The sequence below is a fragment of the Gossypium arboreum genome, chromosome 1 (genome assembly GCF_025698485.1).
Source record: "Gossypium arboreum isolate Shixiya-1 chromosome 1, ASM2569848v2, whole genome shotgun sequence".
NCBI lineage: Eukaryota > Viridiplantae > Streptophyta > Magnoliopsida > Malvales > Malvaceae > Gossypium > Gossypium arboreum.
In genome coordinates this window covers 77341852-77363281 of record NC_069070.1, presented here as the reverse complement: position 1 = coordinate 77363281, position 21430 = coordinate 77341852, and the positions used below count along the sequence as shown (strand labels likewise).

Sequence of the window (21430 nt, the reverse complement as noted above, 5' to 3'; positions counted from 1 at the left end):
CAATATTTTCAAAATTATAGATAAATTAAATCATAAATAAATCCTTTAAATAATCAATCATGTCATAAACCTTCAAATATTATGATATACAATTAAATTTGAGTCTTAATCGAGCTTATGAAAGCTCTTAAATTGACCTAAGCACAATAAGGATCAAATTGAAACATTTTCAAAAGATAAAGGCACTCATGCAAAATAGGGGACACACGACCATGTGCTAATATAGTCTCCTAAATTTAGGTCTAACATCTAGGCCAGGTTGGGGAGGTTATACTTATAAATTTTTTTAATTATTCAGAAAACCATTTGTCCAAGTTTATCCTAGATTTGGTTTTCAAATAATTATAAAAATATTTATTTTTTAGATTTATTTTTTATTTTTTTAAGTATTGTCATGTCAATAGTGGACCTGATCATGGGTCTGGCTACCTGTCCAGGTTCGAAGGCCCGCCAGAAAAGTGAGAAGGTTTGGGAAAAAATATAGACTCAAAAATCGGTTTGGACAAAATAAAACCTGTTTTTTAAACTGGCCGAGCCTCAGACAAGATTTTTTTGGCATAGGACAGGCCCAAAACTATTTTTTCTATTGTTGTTTACTGCTGTTATGTTGTTACTTTGCTACAATTTCGCTATTATATTATTGTTATTTTACCGTTATTGTTTGGATATTGTATAACTCTTGTTTTATTGTTAATTTTGCTACTATTTTAGAGGCATTTGCTTGCTAAGTTGCAACTATGTTAATGGTATTTAAGTATAAAGACTTTTTTTTAATGTATTTCCAATTTGTTTTGAAACATTAATTTTAATGTTTTTAGTGTATTTGATGTATTATATTTTTAAAATTTATTTTTATATAAAAATAATCTAAAAAATTAATATGGGAGAGCCATATTTAGGCCAGGCTTGAGCAAAATTTTAGGCCCGACCTGGGCCTAGAAAATGGGCCTAAAATTTTACATCGGCCCGAACTTGACCTGGCCCAGCCCATTATCAAGTTTAATCAGCATTAGGTACACATTGCATGTCATGTGTTAGTGTTTGGTTGCTCCATCTGCCATATCAGCACTGAATAGTATAAATGGATGGAATCTTTAATAGAAGAACTAGTTTGTTACTTGATCTTATTTATACATTTGAGTAGAGGGGGCAAAATACAAGCTAACTCATAATATAAGGGCCTTTTTGATATTTTTACCTCTACTCATCCTTTATTTCCATGTCACTAATATAGCAAAATTGAAAAAAGCCAAGTTTAGTTTAACTAGAAGTGCTCATGGGCCAGATCGGGCCATGTAAGGTATCTAGACCAATTTTTTGAACTCGAGCCTAACTCGACCCAAAAAATGAGCTTACTTTTTTGCCCAAAAATAAATATAATAAATATTTTATTGTATTAAATATAATTTTTTTTATTTTTTTATTTTGGGTCGGGTTATTTAGTTGGGTAAGTTTTTTTTTTAAAGGTTTTGAGTGATGGGTTTAATTGTTATTCGATTAGTGATTTACTATAAATATATAATAGTTATTTAACATATATAATTAAAATAATATTTTATATAACATAATATATTCACATGGGGCTGGGCTCAAATTAAAAAAATCTTGCCTAAAGCCCAACTTATATAGAAAACGAGTCTTGAGTTTTACCCAAGCCCTTTCTTTTGGGCATTGTATTTTATCCAAGCTCTCCCATTTTTAGGGTGGGCTTTTATATCTAGACGAGTGATCCGATCTATTAATAGGTCTAACTTTAATGCATGGAGTAATTTTTTAATAGAAGTGTCCATTTGCAATTTTTTTTCTAATTTAAAAAGATTAATTTATCTAATTTAAATAGAGAGGACAAAATGTAATTCATCTACTAATCAGGGGCGAAGCGAAAATTTTTTTTTAAGGATGGCCATATGAAATTTTAATTTTTTATAGTTTATATTCTTATAATTTGTAAAGGATTAAATCAAATTTTTATAATTTTAGGGGGGCCAAAATATAATTTTACTTTTACTAATTTAAAATTTTTAAAAATTTTCAATGACCAAAAATGAAATTTTACATTTTAAGGAGGCCGAGTCCCATGCCAGCCCCCCTCTGACTTCGCCCCTGCTACTAATATCAAAATTTGATGTTAATTTTATGGATTTAAACCTTAAATCTTGTAGTTTTTTAATATTTTAATTTAACCCTTAGGATCAAAATTCTATTTATTTAATTTATTTTATATTAATTTTAATATAGGTTCATAAAAATAATTAGTGGATGTGTTTGATGGATAAAAAGTAAAAACAAAAAAGAAAAACCCAAAGGTAGGCAAAAAGATAAATAAGCGGAAGGTGGAGAACAACAAACGGTTCACTGGTGCGGAGGTTGCCTCCACTCTTATGTGCATTGGAAAGTCGTAGAATAAAGGGAAATTTTGTAGATTATTACGATCTGCTGAAATCCATTTGATCCATCTCTTCTCGGAAAGAAAGTTTAAAGAACATGGTGCGATGAAGCAGTGGGAGAAAGAGATAGGAGATGGCTAGAGAAGGCAGAGGAGCCAAATGGGGTGGTCATGGTTTGGGTTCAGGTTCAGGTTCAGGTTCGGGTCAGTGCTCCTATAAAAGGATCACTGTGATTGTTTGCTCCGTTAACATTGTTATTGCTCTCTATGTTCTTCATTCTCTCTATTCTTCTCTCTACATTTATTCCAACAAAGATCATGATGGTGAGTTTCTATAAGCTTTGCCTCCTTTTTTTTGATAATTTTTCTCTTGATTACTCTTCTGATTTTATGGGATTTGTTTTTTTTAGTTGTAATGCATACATCAGATCATATTAAACAAATGGAAGAATCAGTTAGGATTCGAAGAGCCAGTGAACCTATAGAGCTTGTTAAATTGGTATGCAAATTGCCCTTTGTTTTTTTTTTTTTTCATTTCTTTCTTTCCTGTTTTTGGTGTAGTATTGAATGTTGATATCTGTAAATAAAGGTAAAACGATTAAAGCATGGATTTTCGAGTGAAGAATCAATGGCTGAAGCTGAACTGCCCCAAGCAGTTAAGAATAAGATAACTGATGAGATACTGCAAAGATTGAGAAGCTTGAGACCAAATGCCAGTGTCAGTGAGCAGCATGGTTGGTGTCTGCCTTAATTTCCTTTTTCATTTTCAACTGTTTCAGTTTATAGTGTTATATTATGGTGTAGTTATACATGGATTGAGCATTTCTGATGTTTATGGATAGGTCTGTTTGCTGAAGATTATAATCTTTGCATACAACTACGAAGTTTAGAAGTTCATGAATAATCTATTAATGAATAAGCAGTCTTAACTCCATTCCTATTATGGAAACTTGCAGATGTGTGTTATTACTTGGTTTAGCATGGGGAATATAAGAAATGCAATAACTTACATTGCAGTTTTAGTGCACACAAAATTACTGTGTGGAAACATAGGCTTGATTATTCTGTTTTTCGATAGAAAAGAGTATGGTCGCTACATGTGCTTCTTAGGGATCATATTCTTGATCTTTCTAAAGGCAAATGTGAATCTCTGGTAATTCTAAAGAAACCCATTTTGAAACTTTGTTTCCATCGTCTTCGATGTGTGTTTTTGATGTTTTTCTATGCAGAATACCTCGAAAAGATTTCATAAATGGAGATTTTAGTTCTAAAGTACATATAGGCTGTAGGATTCATGTTGGTTAATATCGATTAGGTAACATATGTTATGGTTTCACCTCCTTTCTTTCATTTTTCCAAGTATTATATTCTTATCGATCCACTCCATCCAATAGTCCGGGGGTGGATGCGCTTTATAACGCAATCCATTAATGGGATAGATAAATTCTTTAGTGTTCCTAAGTTTGAGTTTAAGGCTAGTTACTAATTCATAATTCATAACTTTTTCAATCACTGAAAAAGCATATTATGCATTGTGATTCTTGATGAAGAAAAGTTTCAATTTGTCGGTTAGTAGGATACATTTCTAACTATAACTTCCTATAGAAATAATCAAAAATTTTTTTTTGTTCCATAGTTATTTCTAACAATCGACTTCTAACAATAAATGTGTAATCATTACCAAGCAGAATCTTTACATGGTTATTTCTGGTGTTTTTGGAGAGCCGCTTGTACCTGCCCTTTTCTTCCATTTCCTTTTGGTGAAGAAAGGACTGACATTTTATATTCTGCTTTTGGTTTTGACTTGTACCTCATGACCTAGGTTCCTTCCGACTGGTTAGGAATGTAAAACAGGTCCCAAATAGCTTAACAGTATAGGAAATAGTCTTCATGAGGCCGCAGTTCAAATTGTGTTGGGAATTGTCAGTTTCATTGATTTGGCATAACACGAATTGAATGTATGTCTGTTGAAAATTGATCATTATTGACAAATTTCAGAACCATTGTAGCCGCAACCCTTTGTTTTTCATCTTTAGCAGGTAATATTAGATTCCTGAAAGAGGTTGGAATTATTTTGCCGTTGATTGCAAGTGTGCTCTAAATTTAAAGATTTTTAATTTTTCAATTTGATATGCTCTATGTGATGCGGTTTCCAAATCCACTGCTAGCTGTCTTTAACATTATACTGAATTGGAAAGATCCTTGTAGATTAAATGTTTTCTATTCCTCAACAACTAATTGTCTAAGCAAAAACCCATTTCGACCAATGGGTTAGAGTTATCGTACAAGTGTTTGCCGTATGTTGGAAGAGTTTTTTCAAAGTAATCAGAAATGATGTTGGTCTCATGTTTGCTAGTTATTTTGTTGATATTCATCGTTTACAGAAGCGGTTGAAACCTGGCGCAATGAGAAACTGAAAGAAGCCAAAAATTTAGCCCTTGGAGGAGAGAGATTGGATTCAACTCTTCTGCGAGAGGAAGCAGGTAACTCATAATCCGAAAGCTGTTATATTGTTACTTTTGGTTTATTATCAAGATAAAAAAAAGCTTAACATTTTACTTGTCGCAGAGCGTTAAACTTACTCGTCAGCTTACTATTTGTAGGGAATTTAGTAAAAGTCTTGGAGTCAAATTGGGCTGCACTGTCAGAAGAGATTGGCCTTTGGATTCCCAATGAAATCAAGAATCAAGAACATAATGATAAGCCTGAGGACGTGGAAGATACTGGTAATTGTTCAAATTCTCCTGTTGATCAAAGCCATCTATCTCTATTGTCAATATCTATGTTACTCGAGATAGGAGTGAGTGCCAGATAATGGGTATGTTTTGGACACGGGTGTACTCTATTTTTCAAAGTTTTTTCATATATTTGGAGATGAATACCCCCATACCTATATCTGAATGTGTTGGATATGAGTATTTTAGCAAAAAATGAAGTGTCAGACAACATAGGTCAAAATAACATGCGTATTTTAGGTTGATATTAGGGTTAGAAATGGCCATCGCTGAGTTCTAATTCTTTTATACAGATGATCCAGAACAAATTTTAGCTGGGAGGCCTCCTCTGCCGGAGTGCCGTACTGAACTTCACACTGATTATGATGGTGATTGTGTTCGATGGGGTCTTACACATCACAAAGAAAGTGCAGCTGATTGCTGCCAGGCTTGTTTAGATCAGGCGAAAGCTGCGAAACCGGGTGAAAAGAAATGCAATATATGGGTTTATTGTCCATCCGAGACCGGTTGCTATTCCCCAGATAAATATGAACACAAACACATGGAGTGCTGGCTGAAATACGTAAGTGCTGTTTTTCCAATACGTCTAGTTACCATTTTCTTTGTACTTTTGCATCCAACAGAAATTGTTTGCAATCCCGAAGCTAATTAAAAACAAAATTGCAGTCTGAGAAGCCAAGTCTGAACTTTAAGGACCGATACCCTGAAGGTTATAGAAACAGCCACCGGAATGTTCCTGTTATTGTTCCTTGGGTATCTGGTGTCATTAGTGTCTGAACTTTGATCAACAAGACGTGACCGTCAGAAGTCAATCCGAGATCTCGACAATACATGACCATCAGCAGTCAATCTGGGATCTCGCCACAGACTCTATAGAATGCCCCGTTTACATCTAATCAACAGAACAATTTTTTTTGTACCACGAAAGGTGTATTGGTTGATCTGGTCTCAGCTCGGCACTGAGAGGTATTTAAGACATGACCATCGTTGGTGCTGCTGGCTTTTGAGGTGAGGTTATTGTAGAAGACATGATGAGACTATAGAAAAGCTTTTCTTTGTAGTTTAATTAATTACATTTTTTTTTGGTAATTGCATTTTGAGACGGCATAATAATGAATGTAGCTTTGAACATTTAAATATTATATCAATTTAATTTTAATTTTTAAAATTTACGTATTGTGTCATTTTAATTTTAATTTTAATTTTAAAATTTTAAAAATTAAAATTAAAAACCTAAAATGTTTCAGAAAATTAAAATTTTAAAAATGTAATAAATTAAAATATATAAAATATAAGCATAATGATAAACTTAGCTCTTAATATTTACGTTTGTCAATTTGGCTCTTATCTTTTTAAGATAAATTTAACTCACAATCTTTTAAAAGGAGTTGAAAATTTAACTCACAATCTTTTAAAAGGAGTCGAATTCGCCATCAACCTTTTAAAAAGTATTGAATTGGTATTTCTTTTATGAAAATTACCTCAAAATGTTGGATTTTTAATTTTTTTAAAGATTGCCATGTGAATATAGTTAAAAAATAATATTTTAGTCAACATTTTATTAAAATTATGTGATTTGACTCTTTAAGAAAAATTAATTGTTAACTTTAGTTAAAAAGAATAAGAATCAGATAAAAAGTGAAAATAAATTTATTATTATGCGAAAATTCAAAAACATAAAAGTTATATTTTCTTTCAAAGGTTTTTGGGCTTTTAAACCTGAATTAAGAAAAAGAAACTTTTGAAGTGTACTTAATGCAGACTTTAATCTTGAAGTATATCCATTTTTTATTTTGATTTTTAAAGTTCTTTTGGCTCACTTTAGTTTCTAATATTATTAGATGTTATTAAGTTAGTCCTTAAAGATTCATTTTTGACGTTAAAAAAATCAACCAATCATATGCTGTCACATGTGATGACATTATCATTTGAAAAACCTTAAAAATATATTAAATTACAAAAATAAAAAATATACATAATTATTAAAATTATTAAACTAGATAAAATCTAAAATATTACAAAAATATTAAAAATATAAAAGAATTATTTTAAAATTATAAAAGTTATTAAAATTATTAAAAATAGAAATGAAATTATAAAATTGCCAAAAGAATTATAAATATATTAAAATTTACAAAAATAAAAATAAAAACATATTATATTTTTATATTTTAAAAAATTATAAATTACATTTATTAGAATTTAAACATGATATTGTTGTCTTTGGGAAGATATCATCACTTATTATAATTGTTTTGTAATTTAATCAATCATAATTTATTATAATGGGTAGATTTTTAGGTAATAAATTTAGATAATTTTTTAAATTATTTAAATAATGAAAGATAATGTTGTTTCAATTAAATAATCATTTAAATAACAAATAAAATTATTTATCATTATTTAAATATTTTCAAAAAACTTATCTAAAATTTATCACCTAAAAATTAAAAATATTAAATTTTCTAATTTTTTTAAAACAAAATTTAGTAATTATTTTTATTTTTTATATTTTTGTAATTTTATAATTTTAAGAAATAATTTTAATAATTTTTGTCAATTTTTTAAAAAATCATTTTAAAGATATTTTAATGTTTTTCGAATAATGATGTCACAATGATGTTACAACATGACACATGGAAGTATATGAATGATTGAATATCTCAACAGTAAGTTTTTAATGTTAAAGGACTAAACTGGAAAAATCAGATAACGTTAAATATTAAAGTGGACTAAAAGAAATTGTAAGAACTAAAGTGAAAAAAGTAGTATACTTCAATAACTAAAATGTGCATTAAGCCTGTTTTTAAATATAGTTGTAGACTAATGGTAAAGTCTGCTACCCTAGCACGTTTCTGTCTGCCGCCTCTGGTATGCGTCTTTAGGTTTTATTCTGGTTTTATTGTTTTCTGTCTAGATCTGTTCGGCGCTTCTGGTACTGCATCATCCTACTGTGTGTCGAGAGTTTAGAGTCACATGTAGATCTGTTACCTGCAGAGATGGAGAATGAATTAGCAGTTTTGTCGCTTAACGATGGAGAGGATGAAATTTTACAGATCCAAACGGAACCACATGCTGTTGGGGAAGAAGTGTTTCAATTGGTAGGTTGTTTTTTAACAGCCAGTTTAATTAATATTCCAGCTATGAATGGTACGATGGCCAATCTATGGCACCCTGTAAGGGGAGTTCAAATTAGGGATTTGGGAGAAAAAAGATATTTATTCCAGTTTTTCCATATAATGGATCTGGAGCGAGTTTTAAAAGGTTCACCATGGACCTTCAATAATCACTTGTTGATTCTGTCTCACTTACAACAAGGGGAGGAGCCACTAAAAGTTTCATTAATTTATAGTCCATTTTGGGTTCAAATCCACGACGTCCCTATTTTCTTATTCTCTGAAAAATTAGCAGAGCAATCGGGAAATTTTCTAGGCGATTTCCTAGAATATGATGGATCAGGCAGAGGGAAGGAAAACCGAAATTACATGCGAATTAGAGCCAAACTTGATATCAGACGCCCCTTGAAGAGGAAAAAGCAAGTTTTGTTTAATGGCAGATGCTCCTATGTCAGGTTTAAATATGAATGTCTATCCCTTTTCTGTTTCTATTGTGGTCGATCGGGGTATAGTGACTCGTTTTATAAGGCTAAAATGATGTTGGATGTGGAGGTTGCTGAGATGGGTTGGGACTTATCATTGCGCACCCAATCCCGTAGAGCGTTATCAATGACAAACATCTGGCTAAGGGGGGAAAGTGAGGGGAAAAATGGATAGTAATGGAATGAAAGCCGAACCCAGAGGAGTAGAATGTGGGAAAAGGGATCTGTTGAGAGGGGAGGGGAAAACATTAATCCAATTCTGGGTTTTAGTTTAGAAGGAAGGTTGTCAGCATTCGATAAATCTAAGGGGAGTATCGAGATGGATCATTCGCAAAATGCCATGGAATATGATCTTGAGGAGGGCGTTATTATCGGAGAAGAAGGGAAGAAGAGAAGTAGAGGCGAGATAGAGGAGTCATCTAGTAGAGATGGGTATGAGGTTTCACAACAAGGACCAAGAGGGAGTTGGGTTCTAGGCATGTATTATCAGCGGCTGCCAAAAGGCAAGCTGACCGATCACAATGAAAATCCTGAGTTGGAATGTTCGTGGTTTGGGGAGGCCATGAACGATTCGACGGCTTCGGCATACGCTGAAGTCACATAAACCCCAAATAGTCTTCTTTATAGAGACAAACTAATGTAGACAGCAAATGGAACGAGTGCGACGAAGTTGTGGTTTTCAAAATGGTATCGAGCTCGATGTTGATGGTACTAGAGGAGGTTTATGTTTGGCTTGGAAAAGGGATGTTAACATAACACTTCAAATGTTTTCTAAGCAACGTATTGATGTGTTAGTCGAGGACAGTGATACTAGGGTTAAGTAGAGATATACGGGTTTTTATGGCTCTCCCTATGCACGAGAGAGGAACGAAGCTTGGGGGGTGCTGGAAAGTTTGATTTCTGTGGAGGATATCCCTTGGTTTGTCTGTGGGAACTTTAATGAGATTATGTATGGGTTTGAAAAAAATGGAGGATTACCAAGAGACGAGGCACGAATGGAGCCGTTTCGAAGAACTTTGGAAGTTTGTCAATTGATCGATATAGGGTATTCGGGAACTTAGTTGACGTGGGAAAGGGGCAATCTGCCGGAGACAAATATTCAAGAGAGGTTGGACAGAGGAGTTGCTACGGCTAGTTGGATTTCTATGTTTCCGGAGGTCAAGGTCCAACATCTAGTGCATTCTTTCTTAGATCATTGTCCCCTTTTGATCAATATGAGGAAAGATGAAGAAAGACAAATGAGTGTCTCTTTCAAATTTGAAGCTTGGTGGGTATTGGAAGATACTTTCTTTGAAGAAGTTAAACATTTGTGGGAGTCTTCTCCAGGTACGCTACCCATGAAGTTAGAGAATCTGAAGAAAGGTTTGAGTCTTTGGGCAGGGACTATTCGTGTAAGGCGAAAGGGAAAGAGGCAGATTCTTACCGATAAGCTGACCGACTTGCTGACCAATGACAGGGATGAAGGAAATTTGGCAGATTTGATTGACACAAGAATTCAACTGAATTTAGAAATAGAAAAAGATGAACATTATTAGGAGCAGACAGCTAGACTGAATTGGTTGAAATATGGAGATAGAAATACTGCCTTCTTTCATAATTCAGCAACCCAACGGCGACGGAAAAATTGGATACATACACTGCAGAATGATATTGGCGAAGAAATGGAGAATCTGCTTGAATTGGAGGGTGTTGCTAGGTCTTATTTCAATAATTTGTTCACGGCTGGAGATTGTGGGAATTATGATTATGTGTTGTCTGGTAGTGACTGTTGCGTGTCTGAGGAATATAATGGGAAACTTACAGTTGCATATACTAAGGAAGAGATCCGAGCAGTGGTATTCGAGTTAGGGGCAACTAAAGTGCCAGGGGAGGATGGTTTGCCAGCCTTGTTTTACCAGAAGTGCTGGCATATTATTCGAGATGAAGTCACTTCTTATTGCGTACAAATATTAAATGGCGATATGGAGGTCAGTTCGTTGAATTCAACTAATATTGTGCTTATTCCGAAAAATTCTAATCCCATGAATATGTCGCATTTTCGTCCAATAAGTCTCTGTAATGTTTTATACAAAATATTGGCGAAGGCAATTGCTAATTATTTTCGAAGAGTAATCAGGAAATGTATTGATGAGGCACAAAGTGCATTTGTGCCAGGAAGATTGATCTCAGACAATGTGCTGATAGCTTATGAAATTCTTAATACGCTTAAACATAAAAGATAGGGAAAGAAAGGGTTTATGGCAGTAAAGTTGGACATGAGTAAAGCGTATGACTGGGTCGAATGGAGATTCTTGAAGGAAGTGATGATTCGTATGGGGTTTGCTACAAGATGGGTTGAAGGGGTTATGAATTGCATTTCTTCTGTTTCTTATTCAGTTGTCATTAATGGATCCATTAAGGAAAAATTTCGACCATCCAAGGGCCTTAGACAGGGTGACCCTTTGAGCCCATTTTTATTTCTTTTATGTGGGGAGGGTCTATCGAGCTTGTTGAGACTAGCGATACATGAAGGAAGTTTGAAAGGGGTGAAGGCCAGCAGGAGTGGACCAGCGATTTCGCACTTATTATTTGCAGACGATTGCATCTTGTTTGGGGAGGCTACAGTTCGAGGTGCACATCTTTTTAAAGATATTTTAAGCAAATATAGAGCTTGTTCGAGTCAGAAGGTTAATTTCAAGAAGTCAACGGTTTTCTTTAGCAAAAATACATCGTCAATGGATAAGCAATTAGTTGTCAGCTTGCTGGGGGCTTGATGTTCAGAGGAACCAGTACGATACCCATACCCAGGCTTGCCAAATATGGTAGGTAGGAGGAAAAAAGAGTCTCTAAAATTTGAAGGATCGTATAAAAATGCATATTGACAATTGGAGTACAAAATATTTATCACAGGGAGGCAAAGAAGTCTTTATTAAAGCTATTTTTCAAGCTATTCCAACTTATACAATGGTTTGTTTCCTACTACCGAGAACTCTATGTGACGGTATCGAGAGTATTTTCGCAAAATTTTGGTGGCAAAAGGGTAGAGGAAAGAGGGGTATTCATTGGTACACTTGGCAAGATCTTTGCAGTTTGAAGGAGAGTGGGGGTTTAGGTTTTCGAAAGTTAAGCTAATTTAATATCGCGTTGTTAGCAAATCAAGGTTGTCGATTGATTAATTATCCAAATTCATTATTAGCGAAGGTTTTGAAGGCAAAATACTATTCGCAGTCAAATTTTTTGGAGGCTAGGTTAGGAAATCTACCTTCTCTCACCTGGAAGAGCATCTGGGCTTCGAAGGGACTTCTCCATAGAGAGCTATGCTGGAGAGTGGGAACTGGGAGAGAGATATCCATTTGGAATGATTGTTGGGTCCCCGGGATTGAAACAGTTAATCGATAAAACAAGACAAAATGAGGAGCTGGAATTAGTCTCAGATCTTATTAACAATTCGAGTACGAAGTGGAAAGTAGAGTTAGTATGTAATACCTTTCAGAATGAGGTTGTTCAGAGAATATTACAGATCCCTCTTGCTGAAATGAACTATGCTGACTGTCAAAGGGGGAACAATCTGGGGAATTCACCGTTCGGAGCGACTATAAACTATTACAGGATTCTTCACTAAATCCTAGTAGCATTATATTACAGACCGAATTAAAAAATTTTTACAGCAAACTTTGGAGCCTACAACTTCCTACAAAAATCACAAATACAATTTGGTGTATCTTTTGGAATTATTTGCCCACACTTGTAAACCTTTTATGGGTTACCAACAACTCAATACCTGAGTTTTGGGATTGGCTTACCTGGGTACTTCTGCAGGGAACTAAGGAGCAGAGTCGACTCTTTTGCTATGCTCTATGGCTAATATGGTACTCCAGAAATCGGCTAGTACATGAACGGATATTTATCATAGGAAGACAACTAGCACAGAACATTCTAAGTTACAAGGCTGAGCTAGACGAGGCAAGAACTAAGCAAAAATCATCAGATTTATTTCGAAGAAACAGAAGCATGGAAATCTTACCAATGATTAAGATATATTTCGACGCTGCGTTCGACAAGCGAACTTCCAGATCTGCCTTCGGAGTGTTGATGAACTTTTGGCATCAAAGTCAGTCCTTCACAATAATGTGCCATCTCCGTTCGCGGCAAAAACATATGCAGGATTGGAAGCAATTCGGTTAGAGATTTTATTGGATTTTCGTGAATTACAAATCAGAGGGGATTCAATGACAGTAATCAGGAAGTGTCAAACAACAGAAACAGACAAATCAGTCATAGAATCAATTATTCGAGATATTCAGAAGAGGTGCATTCATTTTCAAACAATAGAGTTCAAGCATATCCCCCGATCAGATAATATACGTGCCCATCAGATTGCAAAAGAAGCTTTAGAGAGCGGAGTCACCTCTTACCTGGTACAAGGAGAACCGAATTTGCACGACTCGCCTTCGGAAGGTCGTTGGGCAAGAGATCCAGACTAGAAGACGATGATGAGGAATGGAAGAGTTATGAAGATAGCAATGAATGTTTATTTTTTGGGCAAGGCTATCGACTGAAAGGCTGGATAAGACTGAAATAACGATTCGTATAGTAATGTGGAGTACAACTGTTGTTGAAATGACTGGGGTAGAGTAGGCTGCTTTTTCTAGATTCATCTATTAGGTTGTCGGTTTATATTTCTTTAGCTGTTTCATTTTTGTTTTTAGGAAACTTGCCTGTTCGGCTTTGCTCCGGATAGGGCTTTTATTTTCTTTGTTTCTTAGGCAGGTCTGTGGCCCATTTTTTCTGTTCATTATATATATAAAAGCCCAGTCGTCTCTATTTCAAAATATATATATATATATATATAGTTGTATACTTGTAGTGTCTTTGGTGGATTCTTATGCTTTTTCTTTTAATGTGTTGATTTTTTATTTTCTCAAATTTTCTTAAAGCAGAATTGCAAAATTTGTCCCTAAGTTTTTTCTTTTCTTTTTCATTGTTATTTAATTTTTTTCTTTTTCTGAATGTCGCCCACATTATTGAAATTTTTGTCAAAAAAATTCAATTTTAATTAACAACTTTGTTAACTAGCATGACATCTTATTTGATGATTTTACTAATGCCATTACTGATGTAATGTGACACCTCATTTGATAACTTTATTGATGCGGCATGACATATCATTTATCATATAGTATTTTGGATTAAAATTATAAAAATTAAGTATTTAAAATTTTATAAAAATATAAAAAATTATAAAAAAATGTAAATAATTTATTGAAAAATTTGAGTCAAAACGTGATATTCTTTATGCATTGATCATCATTGATAACAATGGGTCCCCTCAATTGATTAAGAATGCATAGGAGGCGATGCCAGAGGCCACACTTTAATTATGGAATTGAGTTTGTTTGATGGGTCTTGAGGCAGTTCATGCTCCAGTGCCATTGATAGTTAAGGATGCAAGTGTAGGGATCGTGGAGGATGTATGACAATGTTGATGCAAATTGCAAGGCGTGAAGAGCGAGATAGTTTAGTAGATGTATCGTTTTTCTATTAGAATTGGTGTGTATTGATAACGTTATATTTCAATGTATTATTTTAAATTTATCAATATTTTTTAAAAAATATTTAATATATATATAAATATTTACAAATATCAAATGATTATATTAAATAAATTTTAATATAAAATATTCATGCACCAATCGGTACATAATGTTTCAGGAAAAGTTTGTATTATTCATTAATATAATGATAAAAATTATAAATTTTATATTATTTAATATTATTCATGTATAAGTAAGTGGAACGGTACATATTGATATAATGGTTGGAACCGACTACATTAGTAAAGAAAGTAAAAAAGTGATGCGGGAACCAAGTGAAGTTAGGGTTTTAGGTGATTTGTTGGATGACAAGATTAGAATTAATGAAAGAGTAAGGAAAAACACGGTGGCAATTTTGTTGAACATAGTTAATGATACGACAAGAAAAGGGACGAAAGAAGTGAAAAAAAGAGAGCTGGATTACTTATTTGAGTAATTTTAGACCCAAGTCAAGTTAATTTTGAGTTGGATTGAAAATAAATTCAGGTTGAAATCATATCGACTTCAGGTGAATTTGAGTTTTGTTGATAAAATCAAGTTAAATTGAGTTTAAATTCATCATATCGGATTTTTGATTTGTTTGTAGAGAGTATTAAACCCATTTTAATTAGGCCCAAGGTTTAAAATTGAAAGGCCTGGTATTGGAAGGGACAAAAAGGTTGGCATATGCGGCTAGAAAATTCCATTTTTATAGACCGTCCTTACCATCTATATATATAAACAACCATTTTCCTCCCGCCATCCTCTTGAACAGCGGCTTCAACGGAATTTCCCAATCTTTTCCTTTATTTTTTCGAATTAAAATTATGCTTCGTTACTGCTTAAGATCTCGTCGGCGTTGCTATCTTCATTATACGCGACGGTTTTCCTCCTTTTCTCCCAACTCCGTTGAATCCCCTAACAATCTCAAAAACCGGCAACCCGTCCCTTCCCAATCACCGCCGCCGCAAAATTTTCAAACTCAGCTTTCAACTCGCCCTTCTGCAACGGTTTCTCTTTCTCGAAATTCCGTTTTGGCCCTCTCCGCCACTCTCCTCTCCGCTATCGTTGCTTCCGTCGCTGTTTTATCTGCCAATAAAGGCAATGAAGCCTCCGGCGGTAACGGTAACCCTAGCCCTAGGAGAAGTCCTCTTTACGACTCAATCGAGCACACGATGCAAAAATCGAACGAGTCCTTCAGGAGGATCGTCCACCAAGCCAAACAAACCAGCGTTGCCGCCTCTGTTTTGTGGCAATCGTTGAGGTCGGTGATGTCATCCGCAAACCACGAAGTTCGGGCTGGGTTCGAGCTACGCGTGGCGTCTTTGCTTGCGGACATTGCCGCTGCCAATGCGAGCCGCAGAGCGGCGATTGTGAACGCTAGTGGCGGCGCGGTAGTTGATTGGCTCCTGGAGACGGTAGCAGTGGGCAAAGCAGATGTTTGCGGCAGTCAGGCTGAGGCGGCGAGGGCATTGGCTTACTTAATTGCGGATCCCGACGTGCGCAAAGACGTGCTTGGAAGACCAGGCGCCGTTTCCTATCTGTTGAGGTTCATTTTTTCATGTCAACCTCAAAATAAATCTAAAAGGGTACGTGTTTATTTCTTTTTGTTATATACTGATTATGAAAATGTAACTTTTTTGCACCCTAATCTTGTTGGTGCTTCTAAGTTTTTTGTTTTACCATTGATAAATAGCTTTTGTGTGGGAGCAGCATTCGGGTCGTAGTTCATTCGATATTTCTGATTCTTTGAAAGGTAGAAGTATGCTTGTGGCTGCTATAATGGATATTGTTACATCCAATTGTGAGTGTGTAGAAAAGGAATCTTTTAAGCCTTGGCTACCGGGAAATGCAGAAATGAGAGATATTGCTGCAGCTGTTCAAGTTATTGAAGAAGGTGACATGCATTTAGACGAGGGAGAGAGAAATGATGATGATGATGATGGTGGAAGAGGGATGAAAGGGATTGGAATTAAAATTCTTGAAGGGACGACTGCTATAGGGCTGTCGAGAACATCTGAGCATATGACATTAGATCATTCAAATGATACCCCTTCAGAATTAGATAGGGATACTCCGAGAACACTTGCATTGATGAATAAGCATGGTAGTTCAGTGGAACAAGCCAATTTGTCAGCTGCTGTTGTTCCTGGTCTTTGGGATGATTTGCATTCTCAGCATGTTGCTGTGCCTTTCGCTGCGTGGGCATTAGCCAACTGGGCAATGGCGTCGGAGATCAATAGGTCTCATATTGAAGAATTGGATCGAGACGGAGAGGCTGTCATGTGTGCTTTACTAGCACCTGAGAGATCTGTGAAATGGCATGGTAGCTTGGTGGCTCGGTTGCTATTGGAAGATCATAATCTTCCCTTAAATGACTCTGTCTCTGATTGGGCATCCAGTCTTCTTTCTACTGCTTCACATGCAAGCAAAAATGAAGACATTTCCTTATCTCAAATGGCTTTATCGGCTTTTATAGTTGCTGTTGAGAGGAGCCACCAAGCTCGGAGGACTGTAATGGAGAAGGGTCTTGAACTGATGAGGGTAACTGCAAAGATAACATCAAAGCATCAGCAGGTTCAAGAAGCTCTTGCAAAAGCTTTGGAATTGCTCTCAACTGAGGACTCGCATTTATCTATTGAAGAAAGTCAAAAGTGGTCTGGTATTCTGCTTTCTTGGGTTTTTGGAAAATCTTCCTCCAATGAAATTCGGTCCTCTGCCATAAGAATTCTTTCTTGCATTCTAGAAGACCATGGTCCATCTTCTGTTCCAATTTCTCAAGGTTGGTTAGCTCTTCTGCTGAATGATATCCTGGTCTCCAGCAAGCCATCATCTGTTAAAGAAGGCATCGACAAAGTCAAGGTTCGAATGTGTACCTTTTGTTTTTAATTGCTTTCATTGTTATATGCAAATTTAACCTCAGTATGGACATGTTTTGAAGGCTAAGAATAGATTTTAGTAACTTCAACTTAAATTACTCATGATCTGTTGAAATTTGCAGACTCAGATAGACCAGTCTAACATTCTTTCAGCTGGACAGACTACTAATCAATTAGCAGTTGCTGTCGTTAATATGGCTGGAAATTGGTTAACCGGTTCTGTTGATACATTCCCCCTGGCAGATCTTCTTTCTCTTGATCCTTTTGCTGGACCATTTAAAAATCTGAAGAAAGATAATCCTCCAAAGTTAGATGTTGCAGATTCTGCATTGGCAACCCTCAAAGGGATCAAAGCACTGACTGAAATTTGTGCCGAAGATTCTTTATTGCAGGATAAGATTACCGATCTAGGGTTCTTATGTTTGCTAAGACGCTATCTGTTACGTGATGATTATGAGAAACTGGCTGCAATAGAGGCTTATGATGCATCTAGAGCGCCTGAAGCACAAGAAAGGGTTTCAAGTACTGAAGGTGAGGTGTCATCTTCAAATGCAAACACTCCATCAAGTGTCCGAGTGCCACCTACTGCTCACATTCGGAGGCATGCAGCTCGACTGTTAGCTATTCTTTCACTCCTTCCAAAAGTTCAGAAAGTCATTGCAGCTGATGAAACTTGGTGTAACTGGCTTGAGGATTGTGCTGATGGGAAGATATCAAGCATCAATGACCTTAAGATACGAAGTTATGCTAGGGCAATTCTATTAAATGTAATTTGCCATCAGCAAATTGGTATTGACTCAGTAAATAGTGGTCCTGAAAATGGTAGCAGAGATGGTACAAGCATCTGTCCAAGTTATGATGACATGATATTCTTAATTAACCCTGAACGTCCCCATTGGAAGTGTTGTGGAAAAGATCAGTCCTCTGTTCAGAAAGATAAGTCTAGTTCGAATGAGGTTGGTTCCACAAACAGTGATAGTACAGCCGTAACCCAAGTTTCAGATGTTTCTGACTCATCCAAATCTTTTAATGTATCTAATAATGATGCTGACTCTGAGATTCCTCAAATGGATATTGTATTTGTACATGGGCTACGTGGTGGACCTTATAAAACTTGGCGCATAGCTGAGGACAAATCCTCAACTAAGTCTGGCCTGGTAGAGAAAATTGATGAAGAAGCAGGGAAGCTTGGGACCTTTTGGCCAGGTGAATGGCTTTCGGCTGATTTTCCTCAAGCTCGCTTGTTTTCCCTTAAGTACAAGGTTTGTTTAAGTTTGGTGGTAGTTTTCAGAAGTTCAAATTAATAGTTTTTTTTTTTTTTTGCAAGCAATTCACTTCTAGTAATGTTGAGGTCTTCAGCAACTGTTTCTCATACTTCAAGATCTATCTTATTTTATACAGACGAACCTAACACAGTGGTCTGGAGCTTCCCTGCCTCTTCAGGTTCGCCTCTTTTGGTTTATTTAGTTTGTGATTTTTGTCATGCTTCGTTTACTCGAGTTGTGGAAGTGTCACCTGAGAAATTCATTTATGAAATACGTATATGCATGTTTAGATTAACTTATGAGTTTTTCTCCTCTTTAAACTCATGCAACATTGGAAGCATCTTTTGAAACTCAGTTAATGAAGTTATATGCTTCCATATTTCTTATGATATTTGTGGGTGTAATGCAGATGTTCAAACTTGTGGCTATCATATGCTTTTTCTGCTGACTATGTTCATGAACTTTTCATTTTGACTTCCAGGAAGTTAGTTCCATGTTATTGAAGAAGCTGGTTGCTGCTGGCATTGGGAGTCGGCCTGTTGTATTTGTGACCCACAGGTTAATCAATTTAACCTCTCTTTCTTTTTACATTTTTGGCTTGGGGGTTCTAGTGCAAGAGCTATCTTGACTTGGGTGTTTTGGTGCCAGAACTTTTTTTAAACGACTATGGTTGTCTTTAATTGTTCCAATTTTGCCTTATCGTTCAATGCATGACTTCCTCTTATATGTAGCCTGGGAGGTCTGGTGGTCAAGCAGATGCTATTTAAAGCAAAGGCAGAAAATATGGATGACCTTGTGAACAACACTGTTGGAGTTGTAAGTGCTCAAAATATTAGAGATTTTCTGTTTCCATTATTTTATTCAAAAACCGAAATACCTTTGTTTAAATAAAAGGAACCTTGAGGTATGATGTTAATGTATTTGAACTTCTTGCTGTGGCAAGTTCAACAATAGTAACATTTCATCTAATTTCAGGTGTTCTATAGCTGTCCACATTTTGGTAGCAAGCTTGCTGATATGCCCTGGCGAATGGGCCTTGTGTTACGTCCGGCTCCAACTGTTAGTATTTTAATCAATTATGAACTTTTTAATCAGTAAATAATTATAATTCCAAATTTTGGACTTGTAAAATAGTTTCAATTCAGAACCTGATGTTTGAACCATTTTCATTGGTTTTCTTTCATAGATAGGAGAATTGAGAAGTGGCTCTCCACGACTTGTGCAACTTAATGACTTCCTTCGTCACCTTCATAAGAAACAGATGCTCCAAGTCCTTAGTTTCTGCGAGGTAATAGATATGCATATATTGATGATAATCTTTTCTCCTCCCCCTAGAATACTGCATCATTGTGCGTGTTTGCAATTCATTTTAATCTAATCAAGTGGTAAGGTTGATATGATCTTCAAACTTGATATCTTTCAGACCAAGGTCACTCCAATAGTTGAAGGTTATGGAGGATGGGCGTTCCGTATGGAAATTGTGCCAATTGAATCAGCCTACCCCGGATTTGGTGAACTCGTTGTAAGTGTTTATCATTTCACATAGATACTTGTATTTTCTTTAAATAATAATAATGATTCTATGAAAGTATAATAATCTAAATAGGTAACATCCACAAATTGAAAATGCTACGTCTAAATGGTGCTATTCTCCAAAATTCATTCTTCTTTCTACTGTGAAACAGGTATTAGAATCAACAGATCATATAAATTCATGCAAACCACTCAGCCGATCTGATCCTTCATACACAGAAACATTAGAATTCTTGCGTAAACTGAAAGCTCAGTATACATGAAGAGAAGTTTAGTATTATACTCGGCATTTGGCATCATTTGTTTCACTTTATTTTTTATTTTCTCTCTGAATTGATGGTTTTATATTTGATTTTTTTTATGGGAAGCTGGCGGAATTGAAGTTTTACGGTTAGGAGTGGATCAGGTAACTAACCATTAGGTAAAAGTTAGAACCTCCCAGTATATACTTTCATATGCTCAAACATTTGTATAGCATCTTTCTGTACATCATCTCTGTTTATCCTCTACACTGTATTTCAGCTTCCTTCATTTATTTGTTTGTATCTGTAGGAAATAGAAACCCATACAATGAATGGGTTCTCTAAATACACTGTATACACATTTACGAATAAAAGAAAATACAATGACAAAAAAAAAAAATTAGACCAATAAATCCATCTTCTTGTTTTACTTTGTTGTTGAATAATTCGTAATTTAAATTCTTTAATCAGATTCGGGCTCCGACTTAGGGTTGAGAAGAAAGCGAAAAAAGATCTAAAACGTGTTTACATTGGTGATGCTTCTTCTTGACGTTGTTGGGGCTTAAAGATGTGCCATTTTATGTTCTAGTGAATTATAAGAGAATAAAACATTTAAAATATATATTTACTCGTAGCTCATATTCATGTTGATTGTCCTGAAACTCGTCTCTTGTTCCTTTTGAGTAACAAAGCTTTGTGGTTACTAATGTTAGTGGTAAAAAAGTTTAATTAAAGAGAAAAAACACTATTGGATGATGACTTAAAAGAAGTTTATAAATATGCTTTTAGAGTTTCTTGCTGTGTTTTTCTTGTTATATTTGATACTCTTTTAGGTGTTGTTTGGAGAGTTATATTAAATATAAAGTAAGGATTTTGGGAGAGTGATATGTAATAATTATGGTTCAAGTGTGGGGCTACAATTATTCAGTGTAAAAGGGTAGATTGGGCTTAGGTCAATAATTTGCCGGATAAATCATTGAGTAAAAATCATTCATTGAGTGAGGTTTCGTAGATGTAGGATTGTTGATTTGAATTGAATTAAAACATGTTGCATGTTACTTTTCTTTTTTACTTTGCTTCTTGCTTTGTTGTTTAAATTGTTCTGTCCCAACATCTGTTCTAATAGAAATTAGAACAACAGAGTTGAAACTAGTGCAAACCAAAGACTTTTTAGATTGGTATTAAAGTTACTTGACCCCTTTGCTACTTGTTTTAGAAAACTATGTACAGTGGAAGGCTT

General features: G+C 35.2%; 2 protein-coding genes and 1 long non-coding RNA gene across 5 annotated transcripts; 2 read left to right on the top strand and 1 right to left on the bottom strand.

The window, feature by feature from the left end:
- Positions 1 to 2260: 2260 nt before the first annotated feature.
- LOC108480792 (uncharacterized) lies at positions 2261 to 6289 on the top strand. The gene is made up of 7 exons (XM_017783892.2): positions 2261 to 2710; positions 2797 to 2885; positions 2976 to 3120; positions 4771 to 4869; positions 4990 to 5112; positions 5415 to 5683; positions 5788 to 6289. Exons 1-7 carry the CDS (start codon positions 2521 to 2523, stop codon positions 5896 to 5898), a joined length of 1026 nt encoding a protein of 341 aa, XP_017639381.1. The 5' UTR covers positions 2261 to 2520; the 3' UTR covers positions 5899 to 6289.
- Positions 6290 to 7795: 1506 nt separating this feature from the next.
- Positions 7796 to 13353, bottom strand: LOC108483116 (uncharacterized). 3 transcript variants are annotated; one of them, XR_001871011.2, is made up of 6 exons: positions 13114 to 13353; positions 12723 to 12835; positions 12502 to 12619; positions 12185 to 12323; positions 11961 to 12032; positions 7796 to 8112 (listed from the first exon to the last, which is right to left on the bottom strand). It is a non-coding gene; the product is annotated as an uncharacterized LOC108483116 (long non-coding RNA). The 3 variants fall into 3 exon arrangements; XR_008283521.1 differs by having other exon boundaries at positions 12185 to 12619; XR_008283524.1 differs by lacking the exon at positions 12502 to 12619.
- Positions 13354 to 14959: 1606 nt separating this feature from the next.
- LOC108480188 (uncharacterized) lies at positions 14960 to 20603 on the top strand. The gene is made up of 10 exons (XM_017783090.2): positions 14960 to 15860; positions 15985 to 17133; positions 17273 to 18412; positions 18552 to 18593; positions 18897 to 18973; positions 19147 to 19231; positions 19391 to 19474; positions 19602 to 19703; positions 19839 to 19937; positions 20101 to 20603. The coding sequence occupies exons 1-10, from the start codon at positions 15099 to 15101 to the stop codon at positions 20209 to 20211; spliced, it is 3651 nt and encodes a 1216-aa protein (XP_017638579.1). The 5' UTR covers positions 14960 to 15098; the 3' UTR covers positions 20212 to 20603.
- Positions 20604 to 21430: the final 827 nt, after the last annotated feature.

Coding starts and splice junctions, on each gene's coding strand:
- LOC108480792 (XM_017783892.2), top strand. CDS start 2,521: ATGGCTAGAGAAGGCAGAGGAGCCAAATGGGGTGGTCATGGTTTGGGT. Junction 2,886..2,975: donor CTATAGAGCTTGTTAAATTG/GTATGCAAATTG, acceptor CTGTAAATAAAG/GTAAAACGATTAAAGCATGG. Junction 4,870..4,989: donor TCTTCTGCGAGAGGAAGCAG/GTAACTCATAAT, acceptor TACTATTTGTAG/GGAATTTAGTAAAAGTCTTG.
- LOC108480188 (XM_017783090.2), top strand. CDS start 15,099: ATGCTTCGTTACTGCTTAAGATCTCGTCGGCGTTGCTATCTTCATTAT. Junction 15,861..15,984: donor CTCAAAATAAATCTAAAAGG/GTACGTGTTTAT, acceptor GTGTGGGAGCAG/CATTCGGGTCGTAGTTCATT. Junction 19,704..19,838: donor AAGTCCTTAGTTTCTGCGAG/GTAATAGATATG, acceptor GATATCTTTCAG/ACCAAGGTCACTCCAATAGT.